Source organism: Protopterus annectens, chromosome 15.part0 (assembly GCF_019279795.1).
Source record: "Protopterus annectens isolate FY-2018-M chromosome 15.part0, PAN1.0, whole genome shotgun sequence".
NCBI lineage: Eukaryota > Metazoa > Chordata > Ceratodontiformes > Protopteridae > Protopterus > Protopterus annectens.
The window spans coordinates 671,906,822-671,922,823 of NC_056749.1; the positions used below are offsets into that span (position 1 = coordinate 671,906,822).

General features: G+C 42.1%; 1 protein-coding gene across 7 annotated transcripts in view; it reads left to right on the forward strand.

Moving 5' to 3' along the window:
• The window catches only part of BCORL1 (BCL6 corepressor like 1), a 1,083,397-nt gene that overhangs the window by 927,767 nt on the left and 139,628 nt on the right, over positions 1-16,002 (forward strand). For all 7 annotated transcript variants that reach the window (XM_044057522.1, XM_044057520.1, XM_044057526.1 and 4 more), the window contains one exon: positions 6,471-6,548. In XM_044057522.1, the coding sequence (XP_043913457.1) occupies positions 6,471-6,548 (78 nt within the window). The remainder of the gene's footprint in view (positions 1-6,470; positions 6,549-16,002) is intronic.

Consider the following 16,002-nt stretch of genomic DNA (forward strand, 5'->3'; position numbering starts at 1 on the left):
CCTCAGACTCCGTCCCTGTCATCTGAACAGGAGAACCAGATTCTGCATCCGCAGCTTTAAACACTGAACCTAGTAGCATGGCTAATTACCTGATCTCTTCTTTACCATCCCTCAGTAAACCAGTGATGGATGTCATTTTAGAGGCAAGGAGGCCTAGTACTAGAAAATCTTATGCTGAAAAATGGAAAAGATTCTGTGCCTGAAACTAATCTCAAGGCATGAGCACAGCAGTGCCCAATTTACCTCAGATTTTACAATACATAACTGAGATGCCTCACAAGGGCCTGTCTTTTTCCTCCATCAAAATTGACGCCTCTGCCATTTCAGCTCATTATAACACAGAACTTCCCCTCTTCTCTCACCCACTCAGAGGTGCCAGAAATTTAAGACCCCCCCAGGAGAACTCCAACTCCAGCCTGGGACCTTAACTTTGTCTTGGAGAAACTCACTCTACTTCCTTTCGAACCAGCTACTACTGCAGATTTAAAATTTCTTTCTTGGAAAACAGCTTTCCTTTTAGCAATCACTTCAACAAGAAGGGTATCTGAATTGCAGTCCCTTATGGCAGTGGAGCCTTTCATCATCTTTCATGTGGACAGGGTGTCCGTCAGAAACAGTCCCTCCTTCATGCCCAAGGTGGTATCCAGTGTGGCTCTTAATCAGTCTATTCATTTGCCAACCTTCTTTCCTAATCCACAGAACAAAGGGGAATGGATACTGCGCTCCTTAGATGTGCACAGACAACTTAGATTCTACTTGGACAGGACTAAACCTCAGAGGAAATCTGAACAACTGCTGGTGGCATTTGCTGCAGGGACAGAGGGGAAGGCTATTTCAAAGCAAACCATTTCTAAATGGATAGGCCATTGCATTCATTTCTGCTATAAGCACCATGGAAAACCTATCCCACAGGGGATCGGACCCCACTCAACCAGGGCTGCATCTACCTCTACAGCCTTTCTCCGAGGTGGCCCTACCAGAGACATCCTGGAAGTTGCTACATGGAGTTCTGTACATATTTTCACTAAGCATTATCATTTGCCAGTTTTCTCTAAATACAGAGCTGGCTTTGCCACTGCAGTCTTGCAGGGCTTTCTAGCTGGTCCTAATGCTATCTGAATTCCTCCTCCCATCCTTAGTTTTGGGAATCTACCCAAATGTGATGACTGCAACAGTGAAACACAAAGAACATAGTACAGTTGTGTACACTTACCATAAATGTAGATGTTCGAGTGTATTCACTGTTGCAGTCCTGGTTACACTTCCTCCAGCCCCTTGACTTCTTTTGGCTATACCTCTACTTTCCTTTACTATGCTTAAAATCTTTTTGGTGTATTTGCTTTTTTGTTGGAGGTATAATACACCTTGTATATTTATATATTTAATTGCTTCCCACTAAGGGGGCACCTGAAATCTGGGGCAAGAAAAACTGATGTAATGGCATTGGCTGCATGTTTTATACCCCTGACGACCTGACATCACGGAAGAAGAGACAGCAACTGATGCAAGACCCAAGATTTTGTTAATCAGGTCGACTGAGGGCTACTGCAAGCAGATAACCCAAATGTGATGACTGCAACGGTGAATACACTCGAACATCTACATTTATGGTAAGTGTACGCAACTGTACTTTCCTGGTGGTGCCAACATTCAGAATACTTACACTCTAGCAGCTCCTTTCTATGCTAGCCAAGGACTCCAGGCTAGTCTCCCTAGGCTTAAAAGAAGCTTATATGCACATCCCCATAAGGGAATCTTGCAGGAAATATCTACGTTTCAGGGCAGGCTCTATGCATTATGAGTTCTCTGCACTTCCCTTTGGCTTATCTACTGCGCCCAGGGTATTCACAAAGTGCCTGGCTCCAGCCATTGCTTACTGCAGGCAGAGAAATATTCAAATTTACCCATACTTGGACGATTGCATGATTCAGGCAGACAGTCAGGGATTGCTACTTCAGCACCTGACATTTGTAAATAGACTCCTAACTTCTCTAGGGTATACAATCAACGAAAAGAAATCACATCTGGTACCCAGCCAAAAGATTGTATTCCTGGGAGCAAGCTTGAACACAACTTCCCAGATGGCATTCCTCACTTCAGAAAAGCAGGTTTATTTGACAACTTATTTCAAACAACTGGCCACCCAAACCCAGCTAACTGCAAGAAAAATACTGCAAGCCCTAGGGCTCATGGCCTCATGTATTCTACCGATTCCATATGCAAGACTGCATATGAGGAAACTTCAATGGTACTTAAAAAGTCTCTGGTGTCAACATTCCCAGGACCTGGAAACAGTGATTCCTATCATTCCTTGCCTAAGGACAGAGTTCCTTTGGTGGGCAGAGGCTTGCAACCACAACAAGGGACTCCCTTTCTCACAATCCCCCGCCATCCAAACTCTGACAACAGACGCATCAGACTGTGCATAGGTGGCTCACATGGCAGGCAAATGCATTCAAGGCAAATGGAGCCCAGGACAAATTCACCTACATATCAGTCAAAAAGAAATGTTAGCTGTACAGAATGCACTGGCAGCCTTCAAATACCTTATCCTGCCAGGACAACTCCTGATAAAGACAGACAACACCACAGTTATGTGGTACATTAACAAGCAGGGGGAATCTCACTCCTACCCACTGTGCAGGTTAGCCATGGCTCTGTGGAACACAGCATTAAGCAACCAAGTGCACCTGCAAATTCATTTCTTGCCAGGCAAACAAAATTCACTGGCAGACGACTTAAGCAGAAATCTAATAGACCCACACGAGTGGAAACTGGAACCAAACTCATTCAAACTTCTAATGCACAGGTGGAGGACACCAGAGGTGGACCTCTTTGCATCCCCCCAAAACCATCAACTAAACAGATTTTGCACCAGAATTCCCCACAGCCAAGCTTGGAAAGTGTATGCCCTATCCTTCACATGGGAAAACCAGCCAATCTATGCCTTTCCCCCTCTGCCCCTCCTTCCAAAAGTACTCCTCAAGATTAAACAGGACAGGCCAAGGACAATCCTTATTGCACCTGACTGGCCAAACCAGCACTGGTACCCACTCCTACGCAGTCCACCCTGGCACCTACATTAGACCCCCTCTCTGCTGTCCCATCAGGAGGGACAGATTTTGCATCCTCAGCTGCAAACCCTGAACCTGGCAGCCTGGCTTATTCCCTTAATACATCTCCAGCAACCCTCAGCAAACAGGTGCTGAATGTTATCCTTGAGGCCAGGAGGCCCAGTACTAGGAAATCTTATTCAGAAAAGTAGAATAGATACTGTTCTTGGAGCCAATCTCAAGGGAATGACACAGCTATGCCCTCCTTGCCTCAAATCCTAGATTACCTGGCATAGCTGCTCCACAAAGGCCTATCCTTCTCATCAATTAAGATTCATGCCTCTGCCATCTCAGCTCTTTATAATACTGAGACACCCCTCTTCTCTTACCCTCTGATCAAACAGTTCCTGAGAGGAGCTAACAATATAAGACCCCCAAGGAGTGCTCCCCCTCCTGCATGGGACCTTAACTTTGTACTAGAGAAGCTCATGCTTCCCCCCTTTTGAGCCTGCTGCTACAGCAGAGTTAAAATCCCTCTCTTGGAAAACAGCCTTACTGCTAGCCATCACTTCAGCAAGAAGAGTGTCTGAGTTACAGGCCCTTATGGCTGTGGAACCCTTCATTATCTTCCATGGGGACAGGGTTTTCCTCACGACTAACCCATCTTTTATGCCCAAGGTGGTACCCACTGTGGCTTTAAATCAATCCATCCATTTGCCAACCTTTTTTCCTAATCCTTTGTATAAAGAGGAAAGGATCCTGCACTCCTTGGACATGCAAAGACAGCTCAGGTTCTACCCTGACAGGACTAAACCTTTTAGAAAGTCTGACCAGCTGCTAGTCAGCTTTGCTACAGGGGCAGAGGGCAAGGCCATTTCGAAACAAACCATTTCTAAATGGATAGCACACTGCATCAATTTCTGCTACAAACACCATGGAAAACCTACCTCACAGGGGATCGGGCCTCATTCCACTAGGACTACCTCAACCTCTACAGCTTTTCTCAGGGGAGTCCCTACCAGGGACATCCTGGAAGCTGCAACCTGGAGTTCTGTACACACCTTCACCAAGCATTACCACTTACCTATCTTTTCTAAATCCAGAGCTGGATTTGCCACAGCGGTCTTACAAGGCCTGCTAGCCAGTCCTACTACTTCTTGACTGCTTCCACCCTTCCTCAGCTTTGGGAATCAACTCAAGTGTGATGACTGCAACAGTGAAACATGAAGAACATAGTACAGTTGTGTAAACTTACCATAAATGTAGATGTTCAAGTGTATTCACTGTTGCAGTCCTGGTTACCCTCCCTCCAGCCCCCTGTCTTTCTATACTTTCTACCTGTCCTCTTTTTTGCCCATATTTTATGGAAATGGTATTTACTTTTTACTGGAGGTGTTCCACACCATTTGATTGCTTCCTATTTTGGGGGCTCCTGACATCTGGGGCAAGAAAAACTGATGTAATGGTGTCGGCTGCATGTTTTATACCCCTGAAGACCTAACGTCATGGATGAGGTGACAGCATCCAATGCAGAAATCCCAAGACTCTGGTATTCGGGCCAACTGAGGGCTACCTGCAGGCATGTAACCCAAGTGTGATGACTGCAACAGTGAATATACTCGAACATCAACATTTACGGTAAGTGTACACAACTGTACTTTCTGTTTTATGTGACATGCTGCAGTTGTTGCTCAGACTGGTATTGTTTGCAAACATACAGGCAGTGGCACATTGTCACAGTCCTGCAAGTCTTCCTAACATGTGTAAGTTGTGTTTACCTTTTACAGCTGCAGTGCCTGCAGCCTGCACTTCAGTTAGTTCACATTGTGCAAATCACTTTGTACTGCAGGCCAATGAATATGGTAATCATTTTTTGATTTTTTTCACCAAATTTGTGTAGTACTGCAGAATTTTGGTAGTACTGTTTTAATTTGGATAGTATGTAGTATTTGGTTGTTGTACCAGTCTGTTTTTCTTGATGTGTCTTATCTCTCTGTTGTGTGTGGTACAGTCAGTGAACACATACCTTAGTTCACTTTACTGTGCCTCAGAACTGCAGTGTATAAACATAGGAACCTTGTTGTAGAACTCTGAGCATCCCAGTGCAGAGATGTAGGAACCTTGTTGTAGAACTCTGAGCATCTCAGTTCAGAAACAGGAACCTTGTAGAACTCTGAGCATCCCAGTGCAGAGATGTAGGAGCCTTGATGCAGAACTCTGAGCATCCCAGTGCAGAGATGTAGGAACCTTGTTGTAGAACTCTCTGCATCTCAGTGCAGAAATGTAGGAACCTTGTTGTAGCATTCTGAGCATCCCAGTGCAGACATAGGAACCTTGTAGAACTCTCTGCATCTCAGTGCAGAAATGTAGGAACCTTGTTGTAGCACTCTGAGCATCCCAATGCAGACATAGGAACCTTGTAGAACTCTGCATCCCAGTGCAGAAACGTAAGAACCTTGTAGATCTCTAAGCATCTCAGTGCAGAGATGTAGAAACCTTGTTGTAGAACTCGGAGCATTCCAGTGCAGGGATGTAGAAACCATGTCTGGGAACTGTGGATGTGCCAATTCAAGAGTATAGGAACCCTGCCATACAACTATCAGCATGCCAGTACAAATGCATAGAAACTTATTTATTTATTATTTTACATTTGTTGACCGGGCTAGTCTAACTGGATATATATCCATTTTCAGTAGAGGCCCGGGGAGATAAGCTCCAAGACATGAATAAAATACAAATACAAATAACAAATTACAAACTACAAAAACTTTGAGCATGCCACTGAACTATGCATAGGAACCCTACCTTTTTAAATAGAGCAAAGTGTTCCGAGGATCCCTTCTATATTTTAAAGCATGCTGAACCTTTCTTTTTGTCACTGAAATAAATAATTTATTTTTGCACTACTTTATTCCTTGAGATTTGACTCACTCAAAAAAGTACTTGTTTCATGGTTGACCCAGGATAACTGTCATGTAAAATGATTTACTATAAAGTTGTGGAACAGTTATAAATAAGACCCTGTGTTCCCCATCCCCACAGTGAATAGCAGATCATGAAAGCATGGGTAAACCCTGACCTTAAGAGTTGCATGTCATTGAATACGGCTTACTGTCAGAATTATTCAGAGACATGAATAGAAGGGAAGATTTAGAAAAAGGCTTCTGAGAGCAGATTAAATGATTTGCAACTCTGGAGGGATTTCTAAATACAAACTAAGTAATAAAACTCATAGTTCAGTCATGTAATACTTAGTTTGACCATGTAGTTTATTTTTGATTAAAGTAATATAAAGTTTGTTCAGTTTATCCCTGCTATAACAGTATAAGGAAAAGTGATGCATTAAATATTCCTTGAGAAAGATTTACCCTTTTTTAAAATGGTTACTTTTATGTCTTCATGTTTCTTTTCGATCAGAATACTTTGCTGACCTCAGAGGCCGCAGTGAAGATGACCCAAAACTCTTCTGGGACTTCTACAGCAGTCGGGTGCTGGGTGAGTACATTAGAGAGTTGATTTCCTCTTATAGCTGATAGCAGCAACAGTATTATTATCTGTTTCTGTTTATATAGCCCCTGCTGTATATTTCTTCATGAAGTGAATACCACTCCCAACCATGAAGACTAGCTCTGATGCACTTTTTCCTAAAGGCTGTAGTATTTTCCTAAAGAGCTTACCACCTTGTCTACTCAGTGCAGCAACAGACGTTGTTTCTGACAGATGTACCTTATTACTTCTGCAGTATTCTGTGTAGTACATATAAACTGCAGTGCTGTTGATAACAGCAGACACCCAACAGTCTTACAGTTGTGCCTGGGCTGTGGCTGTTTGGGAGATATATTAGCTAGCCATAATGCTTAATTTTATCCAGGGCTGCAAGTAGGTGTCAGTCTTGATAACTGCAACTTCAGTTCTAGAATGACCCATATTTTCATGAGCTGCCCAGAGAGGGGTGGGATAAGAACTAGAGTTTCCAGTAATGCACTCCTCAGCCTGATAGGGTAATTCCATCTGTTGTGGTACAGCCACATTTCATACTATTAAGTGGCAGTGTAATACTAATTTGCATTTGGGTTTGGGTGAATGGTTGAGCATTTGTTGTTGTTGCAGATGGTCCTTGATTTTTTTCCCAGCTGGAGGCAATTAATTAAAGCTCTAGTGGTCTAAAGGATAAAGGTATTGGTCTTCTAAGCAGAGGATTAAGGGTCTGAGTCCCATCTATGGAGGTATATTTTTTTCTGGCAGTTAATGCAGAGGATTAAAGCTATGAGCTGTTATGAACTGTTAATGAGCTGCTTCCTATGATACAGGGTTTAATTCTGTCAGCCTTCATTTGCCTGCTGTATTACCTTGAACAAGTCACTTAACCAGACAATACTTTGGGACAGTTGAGAAATTGGGCTAAGCTTCTCAGTGTTCTTCTGGAACATATGCTTAGTAACAAAATAGAAACTCATGAACATCAGGGACTTTCTTTGTGGTTCTGTATTTGGGTCCGTCGTGTCTTCCTTCTCAGTTTGAGGTTCACCATCATTTCTTCTGGCCTTTTGAAGTTGCTCTGGCAAAGACCAAAGGGTTCAAGTGGGACTTTTTGCTCAGCCCGAGCATGTGGATCCTTCCACTACTGCCATCCTCCTGGTCTCGAGGCAGGACAAGAGTTTCTCCCTCAGATTTCTACATTGTCTGGGATGGAACAAATGTGTTATATAGTGCAGCTCCAATACTCAAGGATCCATTTGCCTTTGCTGGTACATGCTGTGACGTCACATGTAACATTAGAAAAGTCTGTCTAGCCCCTAGGCTTGCCGGTTTTCTTTCTGTCATTTGCACAGTTTGTATGTCTGTCTTGGCTCATGTCAGTGAAAATTTTCCACTTTGATGCCTAAAGACAAGACATATCTTCTTAGTGTCCATATAACAAAAAAAAAATGAACCCACATTAGCATCCTTTCCAGGTGTATGAAAGAGAAGCACTCATCATCAGGTGAACCTCAAAGAGGCAAATCCAATACTGAGATGGTGTTTTGGTCCCCATGAATGTTGCGCTTGTCCTTGACCTGTGAGGGCTCAAGCTCACATCTTCCACTTCCAGCATAAGATCAGAGGCACAATGCTGGCTTTTGATGATGATGATGTGTGTGTGTGCGTGTGCATATCTATATGTGTCTGTGTATGTGTGGTGTGTGTGTATCAGGATGTATACACAGCCTATTCCTCCAGCTGATCAGCCTGAATATTTGTAACAATTTGCCTGTGTTTCAAGAGTGGTCTTTGGTACTCAAGGCCAAGGATCTTCCATAGGGGTCTGTCTTGGGCTCAGCTGAGACTGATGGCTCAGGTTGAAGGAGTCTTCTCGGTGTTTCTGCATCATACCTCATAACACAGAGCCTTGCTTTCAGACAGAAGTATGAAGCTTGGTGAGAAGTAGAATCAACTTTGCAGGAATGTGCCGTTCCTGGTGCCATCACCAAATCCACTACAAGTCTGTCATATCCCCATGTTGTTCCTTGCAGCTGTGACCTTGAACAGCATATCCATGTTGTTATCATGGTATCCTTAATCCTGATCAGGCCTATGCATAAATGTATCTCCTGTGGGAATTTTGGGTGATACGTGACTCTCTCCCACTCAGGTTTGTACAGGGAGACTGAGAACCAGAAGGGCATTATCTCTGAGATGAGTAAAGACATTGTCCCCACTCCAGTCCACAGCCACCTTCTCCAAATATCCCTTCTTTGGAGAAACCTTGAGGCTAATGATGTCCTTTGTATGCAGGTATATGGTTCACATTCCTAGTGCCCCCAAAATCTTAATCTGGAGAAGAAAAGGAGAAGCCTTGTGCTGGTCATTCCTCTAGGAAGGCAATCATTAGGCTGTTATAATTTCAGCTTGGAAGCACCTGAATTTGTCTCCTGCAATCCCCAAGAAATGGGTGGTCTGTATAAACTTGACTGTAGAGCAAGATCTTGATCAGGCATTCTCTTATTGACTCCTGTAAGAGCTCCTTTTGTCTAGTGATAGTGCCAGATACCACAGCATTTGCCATTTTACAACCTGGTATGGAGTCTGAAGCCTTGGTCATCTTGGGTAATGTTGGTAGCAGAATTTAATCATTGTGCCATGTTAGAGCTCTGAGTCCAGTTTTCACTTGTTACTCAGTTGTCCAAATTTCAGTCATCCATAGTCAATTAGGCAAAGGAAACACTTTCCTCCCTTCTTGAGTTTGGGTTCTAGGAGAAAGAGTCTGCAGTTTGTAGAATGCACTTCTGTGCAGCTTACTACAATTTTGACAGAGCTGATGCTTTTGCTAATACTGCAGGTACAGGTGTATACCTCTGCAGGGCGACTTTGCTGAAGCTACCCTTCCATAAGGAAGAGCCTAATAAAGAAACTAGACAGTAGTGTCTGTGCTGTCAAATGTATTTATTTATTCGGAATATGTTAACTGGAATTGAGCACTGATCCAGTTGGACCAATTTCAGTCTCAGATCCAATGTAAAGCAATAGGTACATGCCATTATGTACAGAATGAATGACAAAGACAGCATATGCTTGCATTATAAAAAAGTGAATATCAGAGTTGGCTTGGGACTGTAAAGACAATATATACATGCCATTGTATACAGAATGCCTGACAAAGCAAAATGTATGCATGCATTACAGATCCATTGGCTATTGTAGTAGGCATGTTGAAATAATAACATTGAAAAGTGGAGTCAGAGCAAGCTATGTAAAGGGAAAAAGGGTAGAAAGAGGTGAAGTTATAAGATCAGAGACAGAGGAGTTGCATTTTCTTTGAGTCTTGTAATGTGCATTTAGTTCTGATTGGAAATAAGGGTAAGAGGAGCAATCTTTAAGAAAAGAGGAGAGATATTCCCATAATTAAGGACCAATGACAGCTTTACTTCCCAGCTATGCAGGAGTGCACTGGAAAACAGACCATTTGATATACATGGGACTCTGTTTGAGGTTAAAGACAAAAGAAAATGGAAATATAAACATATATGTTTAATTTAGGACCAAGGACAGCGTAACTTCCCGACTATGCAGGAGTGTACAGGAAAACAGACTATTTGATACACATGGGACTTTGAGGTTAAAGACAAAAATAAATTGAAAATATAAACATATATGTTATAACCCTTTTTTCAGACACAGCAAGATTTCACATGTTTTTGAGACGATTGGTATATATTGATCTGTAGCTATGCTTTACTACATTATACAAATATTTTAAACAAGCATTATATTCAAATAGCATAACTTTTAAGTGGCAGCATTTTCAGTTAGTACATAGATGCCATATTTTGTTATTGCAGTGTGAAAGTAGATATAAACATTTTAGGGCAAGTCATTCTTTTTACTCCTTTTGGTTGCTTCAAGTCTAGGACTTTTCGGGTCTGTTGTGTTATATTATCGAACGCTTACAAAAGCGAACGATGAATAATCGACCCCATGTAAGCAAAAGCTTACAATCTCGAAAGCTCAGAACAGCAATTTTTTTCCAAGGGTAAAAAAATCGCTGTTCCAAAAAAAAAAAAAAAAAAAAAAAAAAAGAAATTGAAAGAATATATAAAGTGGTGGGCTTCCCCCTCCACACCCCCCCTACTTAAATATACTAACTCTGAAATCGCACTACAGTGCCAAAAACGGCAAAGTAAGGGAAGCGGCCAAGCAAATTCTTTCCCTGGGAAAGAATTTGCTTAAAAGCCGCTTCGCTATTTTGCCTTTTCATTGTTTTAAGTTCGACCAACACGCATTCAATAGAATGCGTCCTCGGTCATCTAATAGGAACCCAACTTTTCACTGTCTATCAGGCTTGTTTAGCATTCTTCCATGTTTCAAATATTTTGATATTTCTTTGTTCTGCGTTATTGCTGATAATTATTTGGAGCATCTTTTGATAACATATTTCCTTAAAGTTCATCAAAACTCTCCTTTTTCCATTCTGCTCCATAAATGCCTCTTGGGACACTTCTTTTCTCCCTGGTTAAATGGTTTAGAGTGCCTGAAGGCATTGCATACAGTCTGTATATATTAAACATGATAACTGTAAGACATAATCATTTTCAATGTTATGCCTCATTTCTTCTGAACAGCTTTCCATCTTTTGTACGAGAAGCAAACACCCCTGGATGTTCTCTGTATTTCACTGTTGCAGTCATTACATTTGGGTAATCTGCTGGCAGGTTGCCCTCAGTCAGCCTGATTAACAAAGTCTTGGGTCCTGCGTTGGTTGCTGTCCCTTCTTCCATGACGTCAGGTCGTCAGGGGTATAAAACATGCAGCCGATGCCATTTTCATCAGTCTTTCTTGCCGTGCAGTGCCCGAAGCAGAAGCAGTTTGCAAGTGCCAGTCAGCCGACTCCTGAAATTTTTGTTTTCGAGTTTCAGAACCGAAGTCTTCAACCTAAAGCTAAGTACCCCATTGGGGAAACTTTTTCTTGTTCCTTATCGATGTCAGTAAAAGTTAATAATTGTCTTACTTGTGGGACGCAAATACTTCATAAGGATTTTCATTTGTACTGTATTCCTTGCCTAGGCCCTGACCACAACGTGCCTTACTGTCGGTTTTGTGCTAAATTTAATCAACTCACTATTAAGCATCGGTATATTTTTGCATCTAAATATTTTGGCTCCAGATTTAACTATCCAGAAATGTCGTCAGTTAGCAATCCGACTACCGCAATACAAAAAAAACGCAAAGAAAAAGACAGAGACAGTCCGTCGAGGTCCAAAACCGATGAAGCTTATCCTAAGCCAGTCGCCGGTACTCAGTGAGGTGCTTTCGCAGCCCCTGATGCCCACTACTTTTGAATCGCAGGCCTCTACTGAGACCCATTCGGAGTCGGTGAGACACTGTAAGTGTTGAACCCGCTGATGTCTCTACCTTAGATGGGTCTGGAGCTGCTGAGTAGGCACCGGCTTCTGAGGGTGTTTTCAGGCCTAAGAATTTGTATATTAAACCAGCGCCATCTTCAAAACCTAAGCCAAAATCAACTTCTATGTCTAAAAAAACGACGCTTGGACCACGTGCACAGGCTCCTATGCCTAAAAAACAAATGATTAAAATGGCTGAGGATTTAATTACCTTGATCAGGGGTTCCCATCCCCCTCCTAAGAGGCCTAGGCAAGGCACTGATTATGAATCATCAGATCAGGTTTCCATTTCTTCTGATTCCTCTTCTGATCAGGAATCATCTATTCCACTTTATGAGGACACTGATGCAGAAGAATCCATCCCTTCTGCTTCTCCTCCTGAGGATTTTTCTTTTGGAGAAACTTTGCATACTTTAAGGGAACATTTTCACTGGGAAAGTCAGGATTTTTCAGAATCTAAAAAGAGGCTTAGGGATTTCCTCCTTCTTCCTCAGCATAGGCCTTTGGCTATACCTCCTGTTCTAGACATTGTTGATGATGTTTTTTCAGAATCCAGCATGGCTCCTGATTCCTTGCCTCCGGCTCTTAGTAAGCCAGACAGATATCACAGGGTTCCTGACTCCCACAAATTCCTTTTTAAAAATCCTACTGCTGACCCTGAAACCATTTCTCAGGGTCCCAACGGCATTAAGACTTCTACTGCTAAAAATCCTACCCCTTCTGATAGAGACTCCTGGGTGCTGGATAGATGGGGTAAGAAGGTTTACACGTCTGCAATCGTGGCAATCAGGGCTTTAAACTGTCAATTTCATATGCTTAAATATCAGCAGCATGTCATGGGCTTACTTAAGCAGAAAATGATGTTGATTTCTGGTGTGTGGAAAATAGAGTTACAGGATTTATTGCATTCAGCTGAACAAGTTGGAAAGCATACTTTGCAATGGGGTTTTGATTCCTTGGTGGCCTCTTGCAGGGCCAGTGTAACTGGATCTGTGATAAGAAGGCATGCTTGGCTCAAGGAGCAAAATCTGCCTGATCATGTTAAAGCAAAATTGTTGGATGCTCCTTTACAACAGGACAGTCTATTTGGTAATGAGGCAGAAGAAGATTTGAAAAAGATGGAAGATAAAGCTAAATCTATGCAAACTGTAAAATATTTCCTACAAGTGCAGCTACCCAGGTTCAGCAGGCACTGGCCTACTAAGAAATGGTCCTTTCCAGTACCCACCAGAGTCACCCAGGTCAAACCCAGACACTTCAAAGGCTCCAGGTTTCCGTCACAAGGAACCTACAGAACAAAACAATGGGGTGCTTCCACCTCCAAATCTGGAAGTAACAAGGCACCTCCCTGTGGTAAACAGTCTCAATGACTTTCCTCTGCCATCACCAAGCACTTATCTTTTGGCAGCCCCTTTGGGGGGAAAACTGGCACTTCATGCACAAAATTGGCATCTAATTACCCACGACAAGTGGGTCTTAAATATAGTATCCCAGGGATACAGATTTCATTTCCACATGTTGCCAATCCCAAACGGATGGCCAGATCTGCCTCCAAATCAATGGGCAGAGGCCCAGAAACAAGCTATGTCCTTCATGAATATGGGGGCTATTCAACCATTACCAGAAAAGGAAAAGGGACAAGGTTTTTATTCAAGACTTTTCCTAGTATCCAGAAAAGACAAATCATGGCGTCCAGTTCTGGACTTCTCCATTCTAAATACATTCCTGGACATTCCAAAATTCAAGATGCTGACTCTACAACAGTTACTGCCTATGCTAGGCAAGGATGCCTGGTTGGTAACTCTAGACCTAAAAGAGGCTTACCTGCATATCCCAATCAGGGAATCTTGCAGAAGATACCTCCGCTTCAAAGCAGGCTATTTGCATTACCAGTTCTCTGCACTGCCCTTTGGCTTATCTACTGCGCCCAGGGTCTTCACAAAGTGCCTGGCACCAGTAATTGCATTTTGCAGACAAAGAAACATTCAAATTTATCCTTATCTGGACGATTGCCTAATTCAGGCAGAAAACAAGGACACTCTTCTACAGCATCTGGTGTTTGTAAAAAGGCTCCTAACTTGTCTAGGGTACACCATAAACAAAAATAAATCACAACTGGTACCCTCTCAAAAAATTTCATTCCTGGGTGCAAGCTTGAATACAACTGCCCAGATGACTTACCTCAAGCCAGAAAAACAAATTCAATTGATGACTTACTTCAAACAAGTGGCCACAAAAACCCAGCTATCTGCAAGACAAATTCTGCAGGCCTTGGGGTTCATGGCTTCCTGCATTCTACTAATTCCATATGCAAGACTGCATATGAGGAAACTTCAGTGGTACCTAAAAAGTTTATGGAGTCAACATTGTCACAGCCTGGAAACAATGATTCCTGTCATTCCTTGTCTGTAGCAAGAGTTCCTATGGTGGGCAGAGGCCTGTCACCAAAACAAGGGACTGTCATTCATTCCACTCCCTGCCACCCAAACCTTGACTACAGATGCATCAGATTATGCTTAGGGGGCACATCTGGCAGGGAGATGCATTCAGGCCGAATGGATCCCAAATCAATTGCACCTACATATCAACCAGAAAGAGATGCTAACTGTACAGAATGCTCTGACAGCCTTTAAGGAATTTCTTCATCCTGAACAACTACTGATAAAGATGGACAACACCACAGTTATGTGGTACATAAACAAGCAGGGGGTACCCATTCCTACCCCCTTTGCAGACTAGCCATGGCTTTGTGGAACACAGCCTTGACTTACCAAATACATCTAACTGTTAAACTGAAACGGAACGCAATAAAAGTCGGCCAAAAAGAGTTAGTGCTATTTATTATAAATTACACTTTCAGCTAGGACAGTGCCTAGCCTTCTTCAGACAAACAGTTAAAATATGGTAAACCAATGCCTTTTATCTAATCAAGTCAGTGATGTAATCAATTAAGCAATGTTGTTAGTAACCATAACAACATATTATCGCAGCCTACTTTTATATAACAAGTTATAACTCATTAACTTATAATACAGGAAATGATGAACAAAACCATATATATTCCTATCTCATCTTATGTGTAAAAACACACTTATATGTGTATACATGTTAAAAACTGAACTATACAAATTTAATAACAACATACTCTACTTAAAACACTAAATCAAATTCATACTAAATAAGTCAAATTCATAAAAATACTTATGAATTTCCCTGGTTCTCCTTTGTGTGAATATAAGGACTAAAAAGTACCTAATTAAACAAACGCTGCACTAACCAACCTTTAATTCCTGGTTAAACTGTCATATGCAAGAACTTTGTATATTTGCCTTGTATTCAATTTTTACTATTCAAAGTTAGGAGTTTCAACAGACTTTTAATGGAAATACTGTCATTAATCCGTGGGGGCATATGAGCCCTCGTTCGCACTTGCCACTTCAGTTCATCTATTTCGAGCAAAATTTGCCAAGGACCCCCCCTGAATGTTCACAATTCTCTGTTGTAAAACTGTGAACCTAAAGGTGTGTGCAGGAAATTCAGAGCAGTGTTTGGCTAAAGCATTGTTAAAATCTTTCTTCTTTATTGCATAATGATGCTCATATATTCGCTGCCTAAAACGTCTCTCCGTTTTCCCAGCGTAAAACACGTTACATGAATTACAACAAGCAGCGTAAATCACACCCTTAGATTCACAGTTGAATTTTCCTTTTATTTTGTATGTGTTGTGGTTCAAAACCACCTGGTTACCAACCAGAATGTGTTTACATTGTGAACATGAACCACATTTAAACGTCCCATTAATTCTCCCATAAGAACAGACGGACAACACCACAGTTATGTGGTACATAAACAAGCAGGGGGTACCCATTCCTACCCCCTTTGCAGACTAGCCATGGCTTTGTGGAACACAGCCTTGACTTACCAAATACATCTACAATCTCAGTTCCTGCCAGGAAAGCAAAATACTCTGGCAGACAACCTAAGCAGAAATCTTATGGACCCACACGAATGGAAACGGGATCCACAAATCTTCAGCATGTTGACACACAAATGGGGGAGCCCAGACATAG